Source organism: Salvelinus alpinus, chromosome 24 (assembly GCF_045679555.1).
Source record: "Salvelinus alpinus chromosome 24, SLU_Salpinus.1, whole genome shotgun sequence".
Taxonomy (NCBI): domain Eukaryota; kingdom Metazoa; phylum Chordata; class Actinopteri; order Salmoniformes; family Salmonidae; genus Salvelinus; species Salvelinus alpinus.
Window position 1 is genome coordinate 39,604,621 of NC_092109.1, and position 26,648 is coordinate 39,631,268.

The window sequence follows — 26,648 nt, forward strand, 5'->3', positions numbered from 1 at the left end:
GGATTTTGATCATTAGCGGGTATCGGCCTAATTTTGCTCTGCATGCATTTTTTGGTGTTTTACGTTGTACACTGAGGATATTTTTGCAGAATTCTGCATGCAGTCTCAATTTGGTGTTTATCCCATTTTGTGAATTCTTGGTTGGTATGTATAGTTTTTTGTGTGCTCTAGGGCAACGGTGTCTAGATGGAATTCGTATTTGTGGTCCTGGTGACTGGACATTTTTTGGAACACCATTATTTTTGTCTTACTGAGATTTACTGTCAGGGCCCAGAAGATCTATGTGCTGCTGTAGGCCCTCCTTGGTTGGTGACAGAAGCACCAGATCATCAGCAAACAGTAGACATTTGACTTCAGATTCTAGTAGGGTGAGGCCGGGTGCTGCAGACTATTCTAGTAGGGTGAGGCCGGGTGCTGCAGACTATTCTAGTAGGGTGAGGCTGGGTGCTGCAGACTATTCTAGTAGGGTGAGGCTGGGTGCTGCAGACTATTCTAGTAGGGTGAGGCCGGGTGCTGCAGACTATTCTAGTAGGGTGAGGCCGGATGCTGCAGACTATTCTAGTAGGGTGAGGCCGGGTGCTGCAGACTATTCTAGTAGGGTGAGGCCGGGTGCTGTAGACTATTCTAGTAGGGTGAGGCCAGGTGCTGCAGACTGTTCTAGCGCCTTCGCCAATTGGTTGATATATATGTTGAAGAGGGTGGGGCTTAAGCTGCAGTCCTCTCTTTTGCATGAATATGCCAGATATTATGGAGGAACCGTGAGCTCACATGGCAAAAGCATGCTCACGCGAAAGGGGTAACGCCCACTTACACATACAGAAACCTTAAAAAAAAAAAAATCAGGATAAACTCTTTATTTATCTACCATCTTTGGTAGAATATTGAAAAAACCGAGGTTGGGTAAATGGACATGCTCTTTCAAATATTCTCCACTAGGGGGCGCATTAGCACTATCGAAGAGCCTGCTATGGTGAAGTAAAGTATGCTATTTGTAGCGTCACTACTAGTGAGATTGTATTACCAGTAAATAGGTGGTGGTGGAACTACTTACCAAACAATGTATATTCAGTACAATTTATCACCCTGTAATGAGACCATAACTACAAAGCTACATCACCACATTTTCATATCTTTCCCTGTCTGTATACTTCTGTAGTCTGTATACTTTCCTGTAGGTTGCTGATGATTCTTAGCCTGGGTATCACTACCTGTCTGTTGTGCCATCATGCCACAGGAGTTGGCATGATAACACATACATATCTGGGATCAGTCTAGTTAATTCTCACAACTCTCTCCAAAAACAATTTCTTCTAGATTCTAGAAATTGTCAATATGGAGCATTGATTTGCTACAAGGAGTCACAGTATTTTCCACTAAGACCGACAAGTGTTCTGTCCAGGAGGTACAGCTACATTACGCGGACTCACGCTAATACAAAAACAATTATTAGATTCTGGCTCAGACAAGGCTTACTTATATAACCCCCCAAAACATGTGTATCCATGTAAATAAGATTTTATTAGAATTACATACAGTATCTGATTCAGTACAACATTTTAGAACTCTGTCACACTTTTTGTTACAAAAAATACATTCAAAAGATAAGAGATCGAACCACCCTTTAAAACACAAACATATTTTTATCATAGATGTCAGGCTTTTTATCCTAGTTTTCAGGTTTTCAAGTAATTCAGACAAACGAAAATAAAAGAGGCAAACAAAAACAGCATATGTCGTCTTCAGGAGATTTTCCTGTGTCAAATAATTGGGTCTATTAACTTCCCAGAATACTCAAACAACCTCCATTTTTAATCTCCCTTAAAGCCTCAGAACCTGTAAGTACTATGGTTCCATCACGAATGGCACCCTATTCCCTTTAAAAAGTACACTACTTTTGACCAGATCCCTATAGACCCTAGTCAAAAGTAGGGCACTATGTAGGGAATAGGGTGCCATTCAAGACAAAGCCTCAGTGAGTATTAACATTACTCCATGTTCAACTTCAACATTCTTGGTAAACCAAAAAAAATACATGAGCGATATCCGAGTGCTTACCAGAGTTACAGGGATAGTTCACCCAAATTACAAAATGACGCATTGGTTTCTATGGATGACAGCAATCCATGCTTTGGTTAAGTTTCCCTGGTATTGTTTCCATATGCTAACGTTTTAGCATTTGTGTCAGAAATCCCATTCATGGGACCGATATTAGCATTTTTCATGCATCCTGTCCGAACAATCCAAAACGATCTAAAATTGATTGTGAATCTAAACAGTCACTTAAATATGATTTGAACAGGATGCATAGAAAACAATATCGGTCCCATGACTTGAATGGGATTTGTGCCACAAATGCTAAAATGTTAGCGCGTGGAAACAGTGCCAGGGAAACTAAACCAAAGCATGGATTTGCTATCATACCTTGTCCATAGACTGCTTCCAGGGTAAGAAAACCAATATGTCACTTTGTAATTTAGGTGAACGCTCCCTTTAAAATGGCCGTTTGATTCCGCTTCATGTAACACATGCTATCCAGAACAGAACAACCCATTGATGCCAAGCACACACACACACACACATATTCTCCCGACTGAAAGGAATAGTAGCATGTAGTTTCTCCTACTGTCTGTATGTGTCCAAAATGCCACACTACTCCCTATATAGTGCACTACTCATAATAATTAGGAATTAGAATAGTTTAATAGGATCTCCATGGTGCTACTTTTGACCAGAGGCTCTATATAGGGATTAGCATGCCATTTGAGACGTAGCCTTAGCCACTGATCTGAGGTCAGCTTTGCATTTCCCCTAACGTTTAAGCTTAGGGGTTGGGTAAGAGTTGTTAGCAGATCCTAGACCTGTAGTTAACGAGCCTAAAAGAACAGGTCGAGAGCACTGAGGGTATCAGTCTCCATCTCCGTCTGCTGATTGGCCGACCCTGATATGAACTCTTCCAGGAAGTTCTCACCAGAGGTCGTGATTGGCTCGGCTAGACCAGGCTGTGGCACTACTACACCGTGATTGGCCGTAGGCAAGATCACAGGTGTCACCACCTTTGAGGCTCCACTAATACCATTCCTCCCACACGCCAAGTCCCCGCCCCCTTCTTGCCCATTGGTGGTCAGCATCTCCAGGAAGCCTGTGCTGTCCGGCGATAGGTTGCTGGCGGTCGTCGCCGGCGACAGAAGGTCGGCAAAGAACTGGTCGTATGCGGGACTGTCATAGACAGAGGTACTAGAGCTCACGGTGTGGGAAGGACTCCGATCAGTGATGTCTGGTGTGCAGGTTACTTCCCCCCGTCCTCCCGCACCCCCCTGGTAACCCAGCATCTGATTCAGCTTCTCTAGTTTCTTCTTCTTGGCTTTCAGCTTCTTCAGCAGCTTGTACCTGAGGGCATCGGTCTCACTGACCTGACCGCCTGGGCTGTGTTTCCTGGAGGAAGAGATTTTAGGGAGCTCCGTGACTCCTGGAGAGGGAGGAAGTGATGTCACAATAGGCACTGCTGAAGTAGTGTGGTTGATAAGGGGTTTTCGCGAGACGAGGGCGGCATGTTGACTTGGTATCTTCCAGGGTCCATTTTGAGGGTCAATTCTTTGAGAGAGAAGCTGGGTGGGAGGTGAAGTCTTGGAGGGACTGTTTATGTTTATATTTACGATCCTGCTTCTGGCCTGGAACCCTCCGTACATCTCGGCAGCCTTCACCGGCAGGGCCTCGTTGTCCACCTTACTTAGTTTGGGTTTGGGTAGAGGCGGAGGCTTCTTCAGCCTGGCGTCTGGGTTGGGGGGAGCCATCCTTGGGGTCTGCCAGCTCTGTGAAAGCTGCTGGAACCGGTTGGGTGTTGAGTGGTTGAAATGACTCTGGGTTCTTGGGGGATTGGGGATGGAGGTGGGGTGGAGGCTAAGCAGGTAGGACCAGCGAGAGTTGGGGTCCAGGGGTGGAGGAAGGCCGGGTTTGCTCTGCAGAGAGATGGAGGTAGCAGCGGGTTCGGAGTGGGGCGGGGGAGAGGGAGGAGTAGGGGCCTCTGATGTGAGGGTGCTGGGTTCCACATATGATGGTGACATCATAGATACAACTGAGGGCAGGATTATTCCACCACAGTTTCCAGGAAGTGCCATTGGTGTAGCTGTTCTTGGTGGTGTTGTTGTGACCACCTTAGCTGCTGGTGCAACTGTAGTGTTGGATGCCATCATTTTGGCTTTATTGCTGGTGCTTCTGCCCCTTCTGAGCTTGGGAGGACACGGAGGAGTGGGCTTTTCAGAGTCGGGCTCAGAAGGACCGTCACTGCTGTCAAGGAGAAACCCACTGGCCGATGGCCTTTTGATGACGACAACATCTGTTTCAGGGGGCGTTTCAAGGGCAGGTGCGGGGTTCTCGGCCTCAGGTGTAGGAGCAGGTAGAGGAGGACTGAGGTCTGCATTTTGCCTGGGAGCCAGGGAGACATTGTTGTCGTCCAACGGCCTCCCATCAGAGTCAACTCTGACCTCTACGAGCGTCAGGGTGACAATGTCATCGTGGGAGAGGCCCTCGAAGGTGTCGAGCAGTGTGGTGCTACTGATAGACGAGTTACCAGCGTTACCGGTGGTTACCGTGGTGTCCATGATGACGTTGTCGGTATCGTCAGACACCGCCAGTGCCTCGACAATGGCTGTGTCGTTGTGAAGGAGAGGGAGAGAGAGGTTGGGGTAACAGGACTGAGCCGGTACGCCATGAAGCACGCTGGTGGAACCGATGGGGATGGGAGAGTTAACGTTATTCCTTAATGCTGTGTCCATATCGTTATCAATATAGCCAGCAGTTATGGGGGTGTCCATGTCAGTGTCCGCATCAACAGAGACCGTCTGAGAGATGTCTTGAGATTCATCGTTGACAAAGAGTTTGGCTAAGGGAGGTTGCTGCAATTCTTTGTGTATCAGTAAAGTGCTTGTCAGGGATACAGGGGGAGAGCAAGGTGTCTGTGGGTTGTCCGGTCTGTCGGTCTTCAACTCCCAGAAGACAACGTGGATTTCTCTAGGAGGTACCACCAGCTGGGTGTGGGAGACACAGTTAGGGTGCTTCAGATCGTCAAACTCCAACCACGATCCTGTGGGGAGAGATACCAACAGAGAAGAGTGAGGAATGGGCTCTATACACTGGTGGTGGACGGGGAGAGTTACTACAGTCACAGAGGAATGGGCTCTATACACTGGTGGTGGACGGGGAGAGTTACTACAGTCACAGAGGAATGGGCTCTATACACTGGTGGTGGACGGGGAGAGTTACTACAGTCACAGAGGAATGGGTTCTATACACTGGTGGTGGACAGGGAGAGTTACTACAGTCACAGAGGAATGAGCTCTATACACTGGTGGTGGACAGGGAGAGTTACTACAGTCACAGAGGAATGGGCTCTATACACTGGTGGTGGACGGGGAGAGTTACTACAGTCACAGAGGAATGGGCTCTATACACTGGTGGTGGACAGGGAGAGTTACTACAGTCACAGAGGAATGGGCTCTATACACTGGTGGTGGACAGGGAGAGTTACTACAGTCACAGAGGAATGGGCTCTATACACTGGTGGTGGACAGGGAGAGTTACTACAGTCACAGAGGAATGGGCTCTATACACTGGTGGTGGACAGGGAGAGTTACTACAGTCACAGAGGAATGGGCTCTATACACTGGTGGTGGACAGGGAGAGTTACTACAGTCACAGAGGAATGGGCTCTATACACTGGTGGTGGACAGGGAGAGTTACTAGTCACAGAGGAATGGGCTCTATACACTGGTGGTGGACAGGGAGAGTTACTACAGTCACAGAGGAATGGGATCTATACACTGGTGGTGGACAGGGAGAGTTACTACAGTCACAGAGGAATGGGATCTATACACTGGTGGTGGACAGGGAGAGTTACTACAGTCACAGAGGAATGGGCTCTATACACTGGTGGTGGACAGGGAGAGGTACTACAGTCACAGAGGAATGGGCTCTATACACTGGTGGTGGACAGGGAGAGTTACTACAGTCACAGAGGAATGGGCTCTATACACTGGTGGTGGACGGGGAGAGGTACTACAGTCACAGAGGAATGGGCTCTATACACTGGTGGTGGACGGGGAGAGGTACTACAGTCACAGAGGAATGGGATCTATACACTGGTGGTGGACGGGGAGAGTTACTACAGTCACAGAGGAATGGGCTCTATACACTGGTGGTGGACAGGGAGAGTTACTACAGTCACAGAGGAATGGGCTCTATACACTGGTGGTGGACAGGGAGAGTTACTACAGTCACAGAGGAATGGGATCTATACACTGGTGGTGGACAGGGAGAGGTACTACAGTCACAGAGGAATGGGCTCTATACACTGGTGGTGGACAGGGAGAGTTACTACAGTCACAGAGGAATGGGCTCTATACACTGGTGGTGGACGGGGAGAGGTACTACAGTCACAGAGGAATGGGCTCTATACACTGGTGGTGGACGGGGAGAGGTACTACAGTCACAGAGGAATGGGATCTATACACTGGTGGTGGACGGGGAGAGTTACTACAGTCACAGAGGAATGGGCTCTATACACTGGTGGTGGACAGGGAGAGTTACTACAGTCACAGAGGAATGGGCTCTATACACTGGTGGTGGACAGGGAGAGTTACTACAGTCACAGAGGAATGGGATCTATACACTGGTGGTGGACGGGGAGAGTTACTACAGTCACAGAGGAATGGGTTCTATACACTGGTGGTGGACAGGGAGAGTTACTACAGTCACAGAGGAATGGGCTCTATACACTGGTGGTGGACAGGGAGAGTTACTAGTCACAGAGGAATGGGTTCTATACACTGGTGGTGGACAGGGAGAGTTACTACAGTCACAGAGGAATGGGTTCTATACACTGGTGGTGGACAGGGAGAGTTACTAGTCACAGAGGAATGGGCTCTATACACTGGTGGTGGACAGGGAGAGTTACTACAGTCACAGAGGAATGGGTTCTATACACTGTTGGTGGACAGGGAGAGTTACTAGTCACAGAGGAATGGGTTCTATACACTGGTGGTGGACGGGGAGAGTTACTACAGTCACAGAGGAATGGGATCTATACACTGGTGGTGGACAGGGAGAGTTACTACAGTCACAGAGGAATGGGTTCTATACACTGGTGGTGGACAGGGAGAGTTACTACAGTCACAGAGGAATGGGCTCTATACACTGGTGGTGGACAGGGAGAGTTACTACAGTCACAGAGGAATGGGCTCTATACACTGGTGGTGGACAGGGAGAGTTACTACAGTCACAGAGGAATGGGCTCTATACACTGGTGGTGGACAGGGAGAGTTACTACAGTCACAGAGGAATGGGATCTATACACTGGTGGTGGACGGGGAGAGTTACTACAGTCACAGAGGAATGGGTAACATGCTCACTCTGATCATTCCTCATTAGTAGGAAGGTGCTGAATCCTTGTGATAACTAAATGGATTATTGAAGGTATTTTTGGTGTGCTGTCCATCTCTTTTAAAGAGTTACCCCAACACAATGTAAAGAGACCTACTGATTTGCACTTTATAAATGCTAGACATGATTAGACAGAGACTGACCTTACTCTTCAGTAATGAAATATAATTGTTTCTATCCATTGATAATGGAGGTATGAATAAGCTATATATAGCATTTTTTAAAGGGACACTTCGAGATTTTGGCAATTTAGCCCTTTATCTACTTCCAGAGTCAGATGAACTCATGGATGCCATTTTTATGTCCTTGCATCCAGTACGAAGGAAGTTGAGAAGTAGTTTCGCGAGCCAATGCTAACTAGCGATCTACAAGCGTGCTAGTAGTTACCATAGACTTCCAGTCATTGCGCTAACACTAGTGAGCAATTTCCTTCAACCTGTCCGCAGAGACATCGAAATGGTATCCATGAGTTCATCTGACTCTGGGGAAGTTGATAATCCTGACGTAATACATTTAAAAAGAACAACTGAACTTGTTGACCAGTAAACAACAACAAAAACTTTACTAACGAAATGACAAATAAATTTATACTGAACTAAATGACAAAGTCACACTGACCGTCAGGTCTGCGTATCCAGGTGACAAAGTGCTTGAGTTGCTGGTCATACTGTATGACTGTGGTGACGGAGTATTCCTGCTGCTGGAAGGTGAAGGAGTACACACAGAGGTCGTTGTCAGGAAGACCTTCTACAAAGTGCAGCACAAACACAGGAGACACCCTGGTGGAACAGACACAATAGATATCAGCCTCAGGAAACAGAGGTAGAGGACATTATCTACAACATGGTGTCTGGATAAATCCTCTACTCATTTCCTGTCCTCCATCTGCACCGACTGGTAACAGAACAACAATCTGCAACAGAAAACATGAAAAAGAAAAAGCAAGAGAATCGAGCGCTTACAGTTGCTTCACAAATCACCTAGCAACCGCACCAGGCGCCATGTCAGAAGACCAGCAAGTCTGGTGGAAGTCCTCCAATCGTCCACATGGCTGGCTGCGTTTTGCTATCACCGTAAACGTCGGGAAGATTGCCCATTATTTCGTTTTTTCTAAGGACCCAGAAAACGGAGGCAGTGGGAGAACCTATTCAAGTAAGTAAATATATTTTGAAAATGACAGCTGCAGGCTAACTCAAATGAGCTAATGTAATGTTCGCTGGCTGATTTTACATACTGTATAGCTAACCAAGTAAATTAAATATCACCAGCAAGCGATCTTCATATTAGCTAGTTAGCTACCTATCTTGATATATTTATTTTTTGTAACTCAAAATACATTTGTAGCTAGCTAGCTAACAGCCACAGAAAAGGGTGAAAGGAATAGCTAGCAGTTCCAGCTGTCAGAGAAGGGAAAGTAGGCTACTCTGGATAGGGCAGGTACCTTTGTGGGAGGACACTATGAAGAGATTCTCCAGATCCAGTCCCTAGTGAGGAAAAACGACGAGACACAGCAACATAATATTTAGTGCTGTCTAATTTGAGTAGAATTCAGCCTGTTTCTACGTGATGTTTTGTGTCCTCAGATACAGAGAGAGCTGTGAAACCCTGTCTGCAGATGAAGAGGTCCTAAACAATGCCCCCAAGAGAATAAGGGTACATCCTTGTATACCATGGATTATATGTGTACTTATGTTGGCATATTGAGTAAAGAAAAATACATTTTTAAAAAAGTCACACACACAATGTAGAAACCTACTACAACTGGAGCAGGCCAACACTGCTGGGCGTGCAGGCTTTTGTTCCAGCCTAGCACTAACATACATGATTCAATTTATCAAAATGAAGTGTGCTATTGCTGGGCTGGAATAGAAGTCCTCTCAACCAGTAGATCAGGGATCAGCGGAGCAATGTTGGCCTCTTCTGGTATTTACATGTTTTTATTCACCTGAAGTTATGCTTTAGTAATAATAGCCTACTTGTTACTAACACGTCTAACTTTTACATACGAGTTAGCTTTACGTGAACACTGAAATTATATGAAATAGTGTTGATTCTTCGAAGTGAAGTGTTTAAACTTGTTTTACTTGTTAACTTAAAAACTATTATTCAAGATGAACTAGTGTCAATGTTGATTCATCACAGCTCACGATCCTGCAAAAGGGAATCTGTCTAATTTGTGTGTTATATTCTCAAATTAACATGACCTTTTGTTCAGTTGTAAGCTTTACAATTAGTATTATTTGTCACTTTTTTCAGGATATCAGCCATGTGAACCCATTTCTGCAGCTGATAATGGCAACGCCAATGCAGCTATAGGCCTACAGCAGTGGTTCCCAGCCATTGTTGTTGCAGCCTGATGACTAGTTGACAAGTTGAATCAGGTGTGCTTGTCCGGGGCTACAATAAAACGGTGTACTATTGGGGGTTCTCGAGGACCGGAGTGGGAACCACTGGCCTACAGTGTGATGGCATTAGCCCTATGGCAGGGTTTCCCAAACTCGGTCCTCGGTACGCACATTTAGTTTGACCTAGCACTACACAGCTGATTTAAATAATCAAGTAATCATCAAGATCTGAATCAGCGGTGTAGTGTTACGACAAAAAAACTAAAATGTCCACCGCTTGGGGTCCCGAGGACCGAATTTGGGAAACGCTGCCTTGTAGGCATTTGCACCCCTTGACATTGTCCTTCTGAAGCATTATTGATTAACATTATTTACATATTGTTGAGCTTTATGTTCTCAAGAAAAAAAATTATACCAGTCAACAATGTACAGTACATTTGGAAAGTATTCAGACCCCTTGACTTTTTCCACATTTTACGTTACAGTGTTCTTCAAAATTTGATCAACTGAAATATCACATTTACATAAGTATTCAGACTTTTTACTCAGTACTTTGTTGAAGCACTTTTGGCAGCGATTATATCCTTGAGTCGTTGTGGGTATGACGCTACAAGCTTGGCACACCTGTATTTGGGGAGTTTCTCCCATTCTTCTCTGCAGATCCTCTCAAGCTCTGTCAGGTTGGATGGGGAGTGTCGCTGCACAGTTATTTTCAGGTCTCTACAGAGATGTTCGATTGGGTTCAAGTCCAGGCTCTGGCTGGAATACTCAAGGACATTCAGAGACTTCTCCCGAAGCCACTCCTGTGTTGTCTTGGCTGTGTGCTTAGGGTCATTGTCCTGTTGGAAGTTGAACCTTGGCCCCAATCTGAGGTCCTGAGCGCTCTGGGGCAGGTTTTCATCAAGGATCTCTGTACTTTGGGCCTCCCGGGTGGCGCAATGGTCTAAGGCTAGCTATGCCACCAGAGATTCTGTGTTCGAGCCCAGGCTCTGTCGCAGCCGGCCGCGACCATTGTGTCAAGAAGCAGTGCAGCTTGGTTGGGTTGTGTTTCGGAGGACGCGTGGCTCTCAACCGTCGCCTCTCGAGTCCGTACGGGAGTTGCAGCGCTGAGACAAGACACTAACTACTACCAATTGGATACCATGAAATTGGGGAGAAAAAAGGGGTAAAAAAAATACTGTACTTTGCTCCGTTCATCTTTCCCTCGATCCTGCCTAGTCTCCCAGTCCCTGAGAAACATTACAACAGCATGATGCTGCAACGAACATGCTTCACCGTAGGGACGGTGCCAGGTTTCATCCAGACTTCACGCTTGGCATTCAGGCCAAAGAGTTAAATTTTGGTTTTATCAGACCAGCGAATCTTGTTTCTCATGGTCTGAGGTGCCTTTTGGCAAACTCCAAGCAGGCTGTCATGTGCCTTTTACTGAGGAGTGGCTTCCATCTGGGCACTCTACCATAAAGGCCTGATTGGTGGAGTGCTGCAGAGATGGTTGTCCTTCTGGAAGGTTCTCCCATCTCCATAGAGGAACTCTGGAGCTCTGTCAGAGTGACCATCGGGTTTTTTGGTCACCTCCCTGACCAAGGCCCTTCTCCCAATTGTTCAGTTTGGCCAGGCGGGCAGCTCTAGGAAGAGTCTTGGTGTTTCCAAACTTCTTCCATTTAAGAATGGAGGCCACTTTGTTCTTGGGGACCTTCAATGCCTATTGGTACCCTTCTCCAGATCTGTGCCTCGACACAATCCTGTCCCGGCGCGCTACAGACAATTCCTTCGAACTCTTGGCTTAGTTTTTGCTCTGACATCCACTGTTAACTGTGGGACCTTATATAGACAGGTGTGAGCCTTTCCAAATCATGTCCAATCAATTGAATTTACAACAGGTGGACTCCAATCAAGTTGTAGAAACATCTCAAGGATGATCAATGGAAACAGGATGCACCTGAGCTCAATTTGTAGTCTCATAGCAAAAGGGTCTGACTACCTATGTAAATAAGGTGTTAATTTTAGTTTTTTTTAATAAATGTGGAAACATTTCTAAAAACCTGTTTTTGCTTTGTCATTATGGGGTATTGTGTGTAGATTGTTGAGGAAAACATCTCATTTAAGCCATTTTAGAATAAGGCTGTAACATGACAAAATGTGGAAAAAGTCAAGAAGTATGAATCCTTTCCAAATGCACTGTAGAGGTTAAGACTACACCAGATGTTGTACATGACATTGTTTAGTGCAAAATCCAACCCTTGTAATCTTGGCGGTGAAATGTCTGGTAGAAGGAGATGGGATCCTTATCTTAGAACATACAAACTACGACCACCAAGTTCAATGACAGATACTTGTGCCTCTCAGACCTTCTGGGAGACTTGGAGGTGCCACTGTGATAATGAAGATGCCTAAGACTACCACAACAATTACATTGTCTATGCTAAATGTGTTTAAACTGTAAAAAGAAAGACAATAGTTGGGCTATAAGAAATACATTTTATTCAATGGGGTGAAGCAGAGATGACACACAATATACTTTTAATATCACCTATACAACTATATATTAAAATACAGTAATTTAACAATATCATAAAAATTTGAATTTTACATGTTGTTTCAAATTACATTGTATATATTAATATGGTTTATTTTGTCATGACAAGGTGCTCTCTACTCAAATGGCACAACATAATCATTCAGATTGATCAATGTAGAGCATTTTTGACAATCAATGTGTCTAACTGAAGGATGTCTCCTTTCATATCTGGAAAAGGACAAAGAAGTATAAAATGCTGCAGCATTGCTCATCTTCACAGGAGGGGAAACTGAGGCTGCTGCAGCATTGCTCATCTTCACAGGGGGGAAACTGAGGCTGCTGCAGCATTGCTCATCTTCACAGGGGGGAAACTGAAGCTGCTGCAGCATTGCTCATCTTCACAGGGGGGAAACTGAAGCTGCTGCAGCATTGCACATCTTCACAGGAGGGGAAACTGAGGCTGCTGCAGCATTGCTCATCTTCACAGGAGGGGAAACTGAGGCTGCTGCAGCATTGCTCATCTTCACAGGAGGGGAAACTGAGGCTGCTGCAGCATTGCTCATCTTCACGGGAGGGGAAACTGAGGCTGCTGCAGCATTGCTCATCTTCACAGGGGGAAACTGAGGCTGCTGCAGCATTGCTCATCTTCACAGGGGGGAAACTGAGGCTGCTGCAGCATTGCTCATCTTCACAGGGGGGAACTGAGGCTGCTGCAGCATTGCACATCTTCACAGGGGGGAACTGAGGCTGCTGCAGCATTGCACATCTTCACAGGGGGACTCCAGACGACGTCGGTGTCTTGACAGAGGTCAGCTGGTGAACCTACAGTACATAAACAAATGAGAAGCACACCTGCTGTTAGAATATCACTCATTTAAGTCACCAACACCATCAGGGCTCAATTGTTTGGTTGTGTTTAAGTGTCATAAATATTCAATATATTGTTGGGCTGGAACATTAGTCAACACAACAGGTTGTCATATCCCAGTGAGGCATTTGTCCTATGCTGTAATGTCCATACATTTTACCTCTACTTATGAATCAAGTTCTCTCCAAGTGATCACTGGGTCATTGGACAATAATGTCCTCCTCCAGGCTATAAGGGCCTTATATTGTACAATTTGTGTCTTCTCTTTTCATGGTCATCGCTAGAAGAGATCTGACTTCTGTCAAATTAACGTAATTTGACTTTTCGTAGCAAATTAGGAGAATTTACGCTGCAGGCTAGGATACTTAACATAGCAGGTTAGGATAATTATTAGGGTAAGGAAAGTAAAAGGTTTAGCTAAAATGCAAAAAAAAAAAAAAATGACTTGACATTAATTTGCCAATAGCTGGATCCCTTCTAGCCGTGACCCCTTTTCATTGGCCTAGATTATATGTTTACATTCTAGACAAGGTCGTTTTCATTCATCTGTTGTCAGTGTCAGCAGAGTTGGCCTAGACTACCATCGTATTAAAAAAAAGATTCTGCTAATGTCTCCAGTCATTTTAGAAGTCCACGAAATGTTTGTCAAAGGCAACATTTCTCCCCATGCAAAAGGACAGAAAGGTCTGTAGAATAGCCTATAGGCCTATGCCACTACCCACTTATTAATAGACTAAATTATGACCATCCAATCTACTCATCACATTAGGAATACTAAACTTACATTAGTCTGCAAATGTGATGATAAATGCATGCGATCCTTTGTTATAAAAAGGTGCATTTTGTATGGTGCAAAACTTGCTTCCCTAAAACGTTAAACTCACGCAACACATGCTAATAGCTAGACTACAAGCTATCTTGCTAGCTAATTTTGTCTAACAGTGTTGTTGTTAACACCTGGTTAGCATAACGGCTAAACTAAACTCGAAATGTATCAGACTTGACTTACCAGTGATGAAATTATCGTAGCAGACCCTGTACTGACAGTTGTCTGGGTTCAGGTCTTGACAGGCAAAAAGGTTTCTTCACTTTTCTGACAGTTCTTGAGTATTATCTCCGTGGCGTCACCAATAGTGTTTCATGATTGCGGGGAATCCATAAACATATTTCTTTCTGCCATGTTAGAGCAGCCAAATACTGATGAATCAAATAGTTTTAATCACTGTTATCATGTTCTTTCCGGTAGCCAGTCAGCTGTTGTCGGAAGAATTAATGCGGCGGTCTTCCCAACATGGCCACCAGGTGGAATCATAGTCAACTGCACGGGTCCATCTCAATAGTCTACAATATCAACTACACGGGTCCATCTCAATAGTCTACAATATCAACTACACGGGTCCATCTCAATAGTCTACAATATCAACTACACGGGTCCATCTCAATAGTCTACAATATCAACTACACGGGTCCATCTCAATAGTCTACAATATCAACTACACGGGTCCATCTCAATAGTCTACAATATCAACTACACGGGTCCATCTCAATAGTCTACAATATCAACTACACGGGTCCATCTCAATAGTCTACAATATCAACTACACGGGTCCATCTCAATAGTCTACAATATCAACTGCACGGGTCCATCTCAATAGTCTACAATATCAACTGCACGGGTCCATCTCAATAGTCTACAATATCAACTGCACGGGTCCATCTCAATAGTCTACAATATCAACTACACGGCTCCATCTCAATCGTCTACAATATCAACTGCACGGGTCCATCTCAATAGTCTACAATATCAACTACACGGGTCCATCTCAATAGTCTAAAATATCAACTACACGGCTCCATCTCAATAGTCTACAATATCAACAACACGGCTCCATCTCAATCATCTACAATATCAACTGCACGGCCCCATCTCAATAGTCTACAATATCAACTGCACGGCCCCATCTCAATAGTCTACAATATCAACTACACGGGTCCATCTCAATAGTCTACAATATCAACTACACGGGTCCATCTCAATAGTCTACAATATCAACTACACGGGTCCATCTCAATAGTCTACAATATCAACTGCACGGGTCCATCTCAATCGTCTACAATATCAACTACACGGGTCCATCTCAATCGTCTACAATATCAACTACACGGGTCCATCTCAATCGTCTACAATATCAACTGCACGGGTCCATCTCAATAGTCTACAATATCAACTGCACGGGTCCATCTCAATCGTCTACAATATCAACTACACGGCCCCATCTCAATAGTCTACAATATCAACTGCACGGCTCCATCTCAATCGTCTACAATATCAACTACACGGGTCCATCTCAATAGTCTACAATATCAACTACACGGGTCCATCTCAATAGTCTACAATATCAACTACACGGTTCCATCTCAATAGTCTACAATATCAACTACACGGCTCCATCTCAATCGTCTACAATATCAACTACACGGGTCCATCTCAATAGTCTACAATATCAACTACACGGGTCCATCTCAATAGTCTACAATATCAACTACACGGCCCCATCTCAATAGTCTACAATATCAACTACACGGCCCCATCTCAATAGTCTACAAAATCAACTACACGGCCCCATCTCAATAGTGTACAGTGGCTTCCACTACTCATCTCCTTTCCTCCATCTGCACTGAATGAATGGGTAAAGAGACAAGGGCCTGGAATTCTCCAGAGCGGAATCCACTTAAGATCAGGGTTGGGGTCAATTCCTCCACTGAATAGGAAGTTGCCCATTGTTTTCTATGAGGACTTCTCAATTCGTGAACAGAATTTCAATTTCATTCACTTCCTGAATTAAAAAAAAACTGAATTGACCCCAACCCTGGTTGAGATCCACCCCAGGTATGAAAGGTTAGAGGTTGCGCCCTCACCTCTCCAGCACCAACATCCTGGTCTGCTTCCTCTTATTACACTTGCTGCAACGTGATTGGTGGGCTGCGTTGAGAGGGTGCCAATCAGAAAGAACCTTGGTGAAAGTGGTGAGGGTCTTCTTACATCTGAAAGAAAAATACATTTGATAGTAAATAAAAGACACACAGACCTTTTGGTCCAGTTGAGTGAGTCAGTTTCCCCCTTTATTTGTTTTATGATGCTGATTTTCTGAAATGTCCTTGTACACTCCCTTTCTGTCAACATTACGTAATTGTTACCATTCAAAAGCCCAATTAAAATACAGACAGACACAGCTTCCCATATGGTCTAGCGGTTAGGATTCCTGGTTTTCACCCAGGCGGCCCGGGTTCGACTCCCGGTATGGGAACGAGTCTTTTTGCTTATAGTTTTCATCTCACTTAAAAATTATTATAAGCAAATCTAAACCGATTACATTTTAATTCACACAGGAATATAGGAGATGAACGTTTCAACAAATAATATCTACACGTTTCATCATCTGGTAAACTTGTACTGAGCCAAGCTCTTCAAAAGAAACCAACCAAAAACAACAGGAAATATTAAATGAGATTTACATTTTAGTCATTTGGCAGACGCTCTGATCCAGAACAACTTACAGGAGCAATTAGGGTTTAAGTGCCTTGCTCAACGGAAACAGACCATTTTTACCTAGTCGGCTCTGGGATTCAAACCAGCAAATTTTCAGTTACTGGCCCAACGCTCTTCACCTCTAGGCCACCAGCCCCTCCAGTAAATAACGGATTAGTTTCAACAGACTAAATCGCTACCCTTTTCACCGTCTGTATTGTAGCTACTGGGTCAAGTTCCTTGAAGAGTCTTAATTAGACCCATAGGTTCACAGTATTGTTGGCTCTTTGCACTGCTAAAATGTTGCCCAATACCTGCTTCACTGTCTATTTTTGGTAAACTTGTACTGGTCTAAGATTCTCAATGAGCCATAATATGACTAATCCCCAAACTAGAGGAAGGAATTAGATGAGTAAACGTTGGTTTTCATTCATGACTCATTTTCCTATTCTTTCCTCTTTAGGGACATCCTCAGGGCAGAAGACTGGACGTTCCTCCAGCACAGTCACCATGTTGATTATATTCATTTCACTTCTCTCATTCCCTCTTTCTTCCCATTTCCATGCCTATCCCAGCAGCACGTTGTGCTGTTACAAGCCAGGTCTACTGAAGGTAGGTGAGAGAGCGAGCGAGGACAAGACACTTATAAATCTGCTCTCTCACCTGACTGACCATCAGGTTAATATGAATGATTCTACAGTACTGACCATTAGGTTAATATGACCGATTCTACAGTACTGACCAATAGGTTAATATGACCGATTCTACAGTACTGACCATTAGGTTAATATGACTGATTCTACAGTACAGACCAATAGGTTAATATGACCGATTCTACAGTATTGACCAATAGGTTAATATGACCGATTCTACAGTACTGACCATTAGGTTAATATGACCGATTCTACAGTACTGACCATTAGGTTAATATGACTGATTCTACAGTACTGACCATTAGGTTAATATGACCGATTCTACAGTACTGACCAATAGGTTAATATGACCGATTCTACAGTACTGACCAATAGGTTAATATGACCGATTCTACAGTACTGACCATTAGGTTAATATGACTGATTCTACAGTACTGACCATTAGGTTAATATGACCGATTCTACAGTACTGACCAATAGGTTAATATGACCGATTCTACAGTACTGACCAATAGGTTAATATGACCGATTCTACAGTATTGACCAATAGGTTAATATGACCGATTCTACAGTATTGACCAATAGGTTAATATGACCGATTCTACAGTACTGACCATTAGGTTAATATGACCGATTCTACAGTATTGACCATTAGGTTAATATGACTGATTCTACAGTACTGACCATTAGGTCTATATAACAGAGTCTACAGTACTGCAGTGGGACTACGAGGCTTCTTATGAAAACTAAAGAATGTTGTTAACAGTTGTCAAACACAGATCTTCTAGGATAATGACTAATAATGATATTGATCACTAAATCACACAGAGAGAGATGAAGATTCACCATTGAAAGTGCTTCTTAGTCCAAGACTAGGTTATATATTTATGTCTAGAAAACTGTCCCTAAAAGTTCAAGATGGCTCTTACTTGGTGTTGGTGGCATGTTGACAAGTTGTTGAGATACACTCAAACTGCCACTCATATGCTTGCTGGAAGAGAGGTTCTGCCCAGGAGTCGGCCCTGAGGAGGAGGGGCAGGGCGAACACAGGTGTCTCATTCTGACCTGCAGGAGAGGAGACAGCAGGGGTCAGGGTAAGGTCAGGGATAAAAATAAAAAATAATTTTTTTTAAACAATCGGGGTCAGCTCACAAAGTAAAATCAGGTCAATTTTGAATCAATCGTGGAATGTTTGTGTTAGTTCTGAAGGTAAGAGAAGGATGAGAAGGTGGAATGTTTGTGTTAGTTCTGAAGGTAAGAGATGAATGAGAAGGTGGAATGTTTGTGTTATGGGTATGCTTGTAATCATTATGAACTGGGGAGTTTTACAAGATTAAAAAATAAAAGAAACAGAAGAGTTAAGCACAGGCATAACCCTAGAGGAAAACCTGGTTCAGTCTGCTTTCCAACAGACACTGGGAGATGATTTCACCTTTCAGCAGGACAATAACCTAAAACACAAGGTCAAATCTACACTGGAGTTGCTTACCAAGAGGACAGTGAATGTTCCAGTTTTTACTTAAATCCATTTGAAAATCTACGGCAAGAACCGAAACTGGTTGTCTAACAATGATCAACAACCTATTTGACAGAGCTCAAATCACTTTTTAAAGAATAATGTGAAAAAGTTGCACAATCCAGGTGTGGAAAGCTCTTAGAGACTTGCCCAGAAAGACTTACAGTTGTAATCGCTGCCAAATGTGCTTCAATATAGTATTAACTCAGGGGTGTGAATACTTATGTAAATGAGATATTTCTGTATTTAATGTAATACATTTGCACATTTGAGTCATTTTGCAGATGCTCTTATCCAGAACGACTCTAGGTTTCACACATTGGTTGACCTATGAACTGCTGAGAGCCATCACCAATCACCTCTATGATTCCCAGCCAGGTTCTTGTTTTTTCAAATATTTTTTTATTTGTTTTACCCCTTTTTCGTGGTATCCAATTGGTAGTTACAGTCTTGTCTCATCGCTGCAATTCCCGTACGGACTCGGGAGAGATGTAAAGTTGAGAGCTGTGCGTCCTCCGAAACATAACCCAACCAAGCCGCACTGCTTCTTGACACAATGCCCACTTAAGCTGGAAGCCAGCCACACCAATGTGTCGGAGGAAACACCGTACACCTGGCGACTGTGTCAGCATGCACTGTGCCCGGCCCGCCACAGGAGTCGCTAGTGCACGATGGGACCAGGACACCCCTGCCAGCAAAACCCTCCCCTAACCCGGACGACGCTGGGCCAATTGTGCGCCATCCCATGGGTCTCCTGGTCGCGGCCGGCTGCGACAGGGCCTGGACTCGAACCCAGAATCTCTAGTGGCACAGCTAACAGTGCCTTAGACCACCGCGCCACTCAGGAGGCCCCCAGACAGGTTCTTACCCAGTTTACATTTCAGTAGAGGCTCCAGCAGTTTAAAGATGGACATCCTGATGGCCTGCATCTCAGTTTGGACCCTCTGTAACACCGCAGAGGGCACTCTGACTACACTGTCTGGAGAGAAATAAGGGAGACAAACACAAACAGGTGTAAACATGTATTAAGGATTAGGTAATAGATTAATACACAAGAAGCCCTGCTGAAGGCAGCTTGCTGACGAAACGTTGCTCATGTCCGCACCCCCGTGAAAATTTAACTAACATTTTTTTATCCCCCCAAAAATCTGTCAGTTTAACTAGAGATCTGCATTGGATGCATCTCAATCCACCGCTGATGTTGCACTTCCGTATCTGTGAGGAAAGGTGACAGAGCTAGAGAGGTGACCGTCACACCACGAGACAATCACGTTAAAAAATATATATATATATATTTAAAGTCGGTCTTCTCACAAAATGAGACTAACGAAGATGATGGTATTTATCCGTTTTGATCTACGAATTCAAGGGTTTCTTTATTTTGTACTATTTTCTACATTGTAGAATAGTGAAGACTTATATATAAGACGTATATGAAATAACGCATATGGAATCATGTAGCAACCAAAAAAAAGTGTTAAACAAATCAAAACATTTCATATTTAAGATTCTTCAAAGTAGCCACCCTTTACCTTGATGACAGCTCTTTGCACACTCCTGGCATTCTCTCAACCAGCTTCATGAGGTAGTCACCTGGAATGCATTTCAATTAACAGGTGTGCCTTGTTAAAAGTGGATTTGTGGAATTTCTTTCCTTCTTAATGTGTTTGAGCCAATCAGTTGTGTTGTGACAGGGTAGAGTTGGTATACAGAAGATAGCCCTATTTGGTAAAAGACCAAGTCCATATTATGTCAAGAACAGCTCAAATAAGCAAAGAGAAATGACAGTGCATCACTAGTTTGAGACATGAAGGTCATTCAATATGGAAAATGTCAAGAACTTTGGAAGTTTCTTCAACTGCAGTCGCAAAAACCATCAAGCGCTATGATGAAACTGGCTCTCATGAGGACCGCCACAGGAAAGGAAGACCCAGAGCTACCTCTGCTGCAGAGGATAAGTTCATTAGAGTTATCAGCCTCAGAAATTGCAGCCCAAATAAATGCTTCACATTGTTCATCTCAACATCAACTGTTCAGAGGAGACTGCATGAATCAGGCCTTCGTGGTCGAATTGCTGCAAAGAAACTATTACTAAAGGACATTAATAAGAAGAAGAGATGTGCTTGGGCCAAGAAACATGAGCAATGGACATTAGACCAGTGGTGAGATTTTTGGTTCCAACCCCTTTGTCTTTGTGAGACGCAGAGTAGGTGAACGGATGATCTCTGCATGTGTGGTTCCCACCGTGAAGCATGGAGGAGGTGTGATGGTGCTTTGCTGGTGACACTGTCTGATTTATTTAGAATTCAAGGCACACGTAACCAGCATGGCTACCACAGCATTCTGCAGCGATACACCATCCCATCTGGTATGGGCTTAGTGGGACTATCATTTGTTTTTCAACAGGACAATGACCCAAAACACATCTCCAGGCTGTGTAAGGGCTATTTGACCAAGAAGGAGAGTGATGGAGTGCTGCATCAGATAACCTGGCCTCTACAATCACCCGACCTCAACCCAATTGAGATGGTTAATGACGAGTTGGACCACAGAGTGAAGGAAAAGCAGCCAACAAGTGCTCAGCATATGTGGGAACTCCTTCAAGACTGTTGGAAAAGCATTCCTCATGAAGCTGGTTGAGAGAATGCCAAGAGTGTGCAAAGCTGTGATCAAGGCAAAGGGTGGCTACGTTGAAGAATCTCAAATATTAAATATATTTTGATTTGTTTAACACTTTTTTGGTTTCTACATGATTCCATGTGTTATTTCATAATTTTGATGGCTAAATACATGACAAAAAAGTGACAAATATTTCCTGTTCTTTTTATCTCTCAAATACAGCACTTCAGAACAAACTTACTTTAGATTTTTGGGGGACTACCTGTTTATCCATGTAGTGAATATTTTATGCAATTAATTTGTATGGGCTAATAGCAGAAAGGCCAACAAAAAAAAACATTTAAAAGAATGACGCTTCAAGGAGTCTTACAATTCTAAATCAAATAGCCAAATTATCCTTGGTATGACCTTCTTAAAACAATTCCATATAGCTTAGTACAACCCCACCGCCACCGGGCTTAGACAGGGCTAAGTCTATAGAGGGTTAATTCAATCAATACATGTATTGTATTAAAGGGATAGTGTGTGCGGATACATTCTTCCCCATTCAAAATAGATATTCAGCTCTTAGCTGCCAATGTTGTACATAAACCTTAAATAAACCTTACTAAATAGATATGTCCACCCACCTGCGCCAGTGTGTTGGTAGGCTGTAATGAGCCCACAGGCCTGATTGTACCTCTCACACAGGTCCCAGACAGGTTGACCTCCAGCGGGCCTCTTGGTGGGTCGTCTGTCCCTCAGGGTGTGAAGGTGCACCAGCGCTACCAGCAAGGTGTCCAGCCAACACAGACTATTCTCATTCCTCCAGAATAGGTGAGGCCCAGGAACCGGAACCAACTCCTCAGTCGAGATCACTTCCGGGTCAAAGTTGGGCACCACTTCCTGCGTGTATTTAATAATAGGAGTCTTTCTCGGCCGGCCCATTTTCTTTTTTGGCTGTGATGCCACAACTTCCACTTCCTCCGTGACGCTTCCTTCCCGTTCTGTTTCCATGGTTGCGCCGGTCATCTCGTCCTCGCTACTGATTAGTTGCCAGGCGTTCTGAGCTCTTCTTCTAGCTTTGATAGGACCATCATCATCATCATCATCATCATGAACTTCAACAGGCACTCTGCTCTGACTGAGGTCCACACTACAGGGCCTACACATCACCTCTGGGGGACACTCTTCCTCCTCTTCCTCGTCAAAGACAGGCAAATCCTCCTCTCCGTACTCATTATCTATCAAGGCAGGTGTAGCCACCTCCTCCTCATCTTTCTCTAAAGCAGGAACAGCCTCCACCAAGGCAGGTAGAGCCTTCTCAACCTCTTCTAAGGCAGGGACATCCTCCAAAGCCACAAGTATAGCCACTTCATCCTCCTTTTCCAAGGAGATTAAACACTCCTCATCTTTCTTTAAGACAGAGAGACCCTCCTTCATGCCAGGTGAAGCCTCCTCTAAGACGGTCAGAGCCTCCTGCAACACCAGGACAGCTTCCATGTCAGGTGTCCCCACAACCTTCTCTGGCGCAGACATAACCTTCTCTGGCGCAGACACAACCTTCACAGTCCTTTGTAAGGGAGGATGAACCTTCTGATGTGATGGTGTAACTTCCCCTGGGGCAGTCAGAGACTCTAAGAGAGAGACTGTGTCCTCTAAGGTAGGGACAACCTCCACTAAGGCAGCCTTCGCCAAGGGTTTCTCTGGGGCAGACGTTGAGGCAGAAACGGCCATATGTAAAGGACGTGAAATTTTCTCTGGGACAGAAATGGCTACTTGCGGGGCAGATAAAGTATTGTCTAGGGCAAATACGGCCTCCTGTAAAGTAAAGAGACCCTCCTTTGGTGCACCTTCAGACTCTACAGTAGGCTCTACAACAGAAACGGCCACCTGTAAGACCGGTACCGTCTTCTTTTGGAGAGGAAAACCCTTGTCTAAAGTAGGTGTATCCTCCTCTGGGAGAAAGAGACCATCTTGTTCCTCTTCTAGGAGCTCCTGGTCCATTTCTTCTGGCATCGACCAACCAGAATCCTTGTGGTATCCGTTGGCCCCTCCCCTCTCAGTCTCAGGAAGTGTGTGTTTGAGAGTTGTATCCACCAGATCCATGTTGGTGTGTTCTGATTGGCTGATTCTCTCCTTCTTCCCATTAAAGCACTCTTCTTCCCCATTGAGTGTGTTGGTGATGCCGCTGACTGATAGAGCTCCACTCTGTGATACGGCGTCCTCGGCCACTTCTGACTCCACTGATCGTGCAAGTTTGGGGGAAGGTACAGGGTTTCCGTTCTCCAACCCGCAGTGACTCTTCCTCTTGCTCCCTGTCTGAGTTTGGGGTAGAGGGGGTACGAGGCTGGCCAGGACATCCTCCAAAGGACGAGAGACCAAGGGAAACAGGCACTGTAGGGGAGAAGTTACTTTGATTTATTTGTTTATTTAAAACAGGCAAGTAAATTCTTATTTACAATGGCCTGGCAAGAGGCGAGGCTGAATGAAGAAATGATGGGTAACTGTCTGGGGAAGTTCAAACTTCACATTGGCTTCATATTGTTTCTTGTTTCTACTACTTGTTTTCACTCTTGCATTGAAGGATGGGGCCCAGGAACACACTAGAGGACAACACTCACACTATAAAGTAGCAGAGTGAAAGGATACTTTAGCACAGTTTCTGACTGCATTTGCTACTGACAATAACACAGAATTCAGCCAAAACTTGACTCTCTCATAATACTGCTACTATGTCGGACAACAAAACTGGTGTCTTGTTCAGACAGTTTAGGATTCACCCATTGATCCTGCTTTGTGAAACACCCCTGTTTTTTGTTGACGTTGTGCTGATTGTGTGCGCGTGTATACGTGCACGTCTGTGTGTCTGTGTAAGTGAGCGCATGTGTGTGTGTTAACGTTACCCTACCTGTGGGTCAGTGCAGAGAGTGATGAACTCCTGGAAGTTGATCCTGTAGGAGCGCAGGGCCAGAGACTGTCCTTTAGCAGCACACCATGGACAGGTCTCCAACAAAGCTGAGCGTTCCTGGATCTGCAGGGACCAATCACAAAACATGTTAAAACCCCTGATAGATATCAGTAGGGGAGGGTAACCTGGTCAACGGAGAGACCACATACAGTAATTACACAGACTATTGTACAGTATCATGGAGTACAACAGAGTATGACCAGTATCGTGATACTCGTTAGTATGTTAGCCAGAAGACAAAAAACAAAGCAGATTTTACTTCTTTAGGAAGACAGCCATAATGTTGTAAACAGATATGTTGTCATCCAGAGACACATTTATTTTCCAAGCTATAGCACACTATCTTACATACAGCAGGTTTTTAAAGGACCAAAGAGTATAGCCTGCTTTGTGTTTTCATTTAATGCATCGGGGGAAAAATCCCAATAATGGTATCGTCAAAATATAATTGAGTGACATCAGAGTATCGTACACAGTATAATTTAGAATCAGAGAGTATCTCAATGTCATATAGTACAGTGAAGTACCAGATTAGAGGACTCAGTATCATAGATTTGTTGTTTTTTCTATCTCAAGATATCATTTATTACAGTGGAGTATCAATCCAGTTGATATGAGAATCATTTTTAAGTTTTTCATTGTACCAGGCAGCATGTCAATCAATCTAAACCTCAAAAATACCCAAACAACAGATCAAAACCTTTCGCCTTTTGAAACCAAAGTTTCCATTTCTTTGTTTTGTTGAGTTTCTCTATTTTGAATTTTGATTTGGGATACAAGAGGATTCTGCCTTCCCAATCAGACAGCATCTCTCAGACCCAAAATAGCTTTGCACAAGTGACAGTAAGTGAGAGGAAGACAATACGAGTTCAACTGACTTTTTCCCAATACCCTGCTAGCAGGCCAGGGGCCCCCAAACCAGTGCCGTCGCCACTCATCACAGGCAAACCACTGCTGTTTCTTGTTGTCGTGGCCAGTACTGTCAGTGTCCTGCGTCATTCACTTTACATTACCATATCACTGTGACCACCCAGTCTCACCACCTCAGCATGGTAGGCTATGGGGGAGGGACAACAACAAAGCATTATATGTTAGGTACAGTGAGTAGTATCATGTTACCAAGAGATGTATGTATCTAAAGAAGAGTCAGAGAATGAACCCATGTCAGCCAATGGAACACCGGCATACTGACAAGACACCTGCAATTGACTACCATATTTATTCAGATGTGCACACTATTGACTACACAGCCCTATTCTAGCCAGCAGAACTGAAGATTAGTGTAGCTAAGCACTGTCTTTCAGGGGTAGAATATATGGTTACATGATTAAGTAGTTGCCTAGTTCAACCAGTATCTTTGCGTTAGGGACCTCTAAAGTCCAGAATGCTCCGATTCATAGGCGTTATTATAATAATAATCCAATGAGCTAAGTTATTTTGGTTCTTCGAGTTTCATAGTTGTACTGTTGATCATGCTTAAATCAGGACCAATTGATTTGAAAATATATTTTACGGATGATAGTAACAGGATATACTGAAAAGGTATTTGAGCTAATATTTTTATTGGGCCGATTTACTTACGCCTTTTGTGGAAGTATATACCGGCCATAACGGGAGTAAATGAAGGTAGTTTCTCGGCGAAATTCAATGAACGCATTTTGCAATTATAACGCTTGCAGAGCTAGTGAATGGGAGTTTGAATCGGAGCTTTCTGGGAGTCAGAGGGGTTTAACGCAGATGCTGGTCAATTAGTTAGTCAAAGATAACAATTGTCACGCTGACAGACAGTACATTGGCAAAGTACACGCAGCAAAACGTTGGCATTACGTTTGGATATCTAGCGAAGTTAGCTAAATTAATTGCTAAACGTTATACACCCATAATAATACATACTAATGTCCGTAACACAGTTGATATGACAATGCAGAGAATGGGATTTAATGTTGCTGTGAAAAAAATTGTAACGTTAGCTATAACGTGGTGCGGTTTTTGCTAGTTGTTAGCAATGCCATGCTAGCTAGCAGTTTGAAAAAACGCTAGACCTCAAATCTTGCTAATATTTTAACCTACCTCAGTAAAGAGCTTATTCTATCCAATTTAGAGATGAATATGATTACAATAATCCATCTGAATTTAATTCATTCATCAACTCAGGTCCCCGGTGTGTTTCCATGTGCACCGCTCTTTCGGGGTCGAAACGTTGTGTTTCCGGTTGG

The 26,648-nt window shown here is 44.0% G+C and overlaps 1 protein-coding gene and 1 non-coding gene across 5 annotated transcripts; one reads left to right on the forward strand and one right to left on the reverse strand.

Annotated features, from left to right (window-relative positions):
- Positions 1 to 1,499: 1,499 nt before the first annotated feature.
- uspl1 (ubiquitin specific peptidase like 1) lies at positions 1,500 to 26,648 on the reverse strand. Of its 4 annotated transcripts, none has more exons than XM_071364868.1 (9): positions 26,503 to 26,648; positions 25,446 to 25,489; positions 24,373 to 24,495; positions 22,112 to 23,858; positions 19,732 to 19,842; positions 18,277 to 18,412; positions 16,085 to 16,210; positions 8,053 to 8,213; positions 1,500 to 5,080 (listed from the first exon to the last, which is right to left on the reverse strand). In XM_071364868.1, exons 2-9 carry the CDS (start codon positions 25,446 to 25,448, stop codon positions 2,874 to 2,876), a joined length of 4,614 nt encoding a protein of 1,537 aa, XP_071220969.1. In that variant the 5' UTR covers positions 25,449 to 25,489; positions 26,503 to 26,648; the 3' UTR covers positions 1,500 to 2,873. The 4 variants fall into 4 exon arrangements, with proteins under 4 accessions (XP_071220969.1, XP_071220967.1, XP_071220966.1 ...); XM_071364866.1 differs by having other exon boundaries at positions 25,311 to 25,489; XM_071364865.1 differs by having other exon boundaries at positions 25,446 to 26,642.
- trnae-uuc (transfer RNA glutamic acid (anticodon UUC)) lies at positions 16,402 to 16,473 on the forward strand. Its single transcript has one exon. It is a non-coding gene; the product is annotated as a tRNA-Glu (tRNA).

Coding starts and splice junctions, on each gene's coding strand:
- uspl1 (XM_071364865.1), bottom strand. CDS start 25,517: ATGCTTTGTTGTTGTCCCTCCCCCATAGCCTACCATGCTGAGGTGGTG. Junction 19,843..22,111: donor CTACCAACACACTGGCGCAG/GTGGGTGGACAT, acceptor ATTTCTCTCCAG/ACAGTGTAGTCAGAGTGCCC. Junction 5,081..8,052: donor CTGGATACGCAGACCTGACG/GTCAGTGTGACT, acceptor CTCTCCCCACAG/GATCGTGGTTGGAGTTTGAC.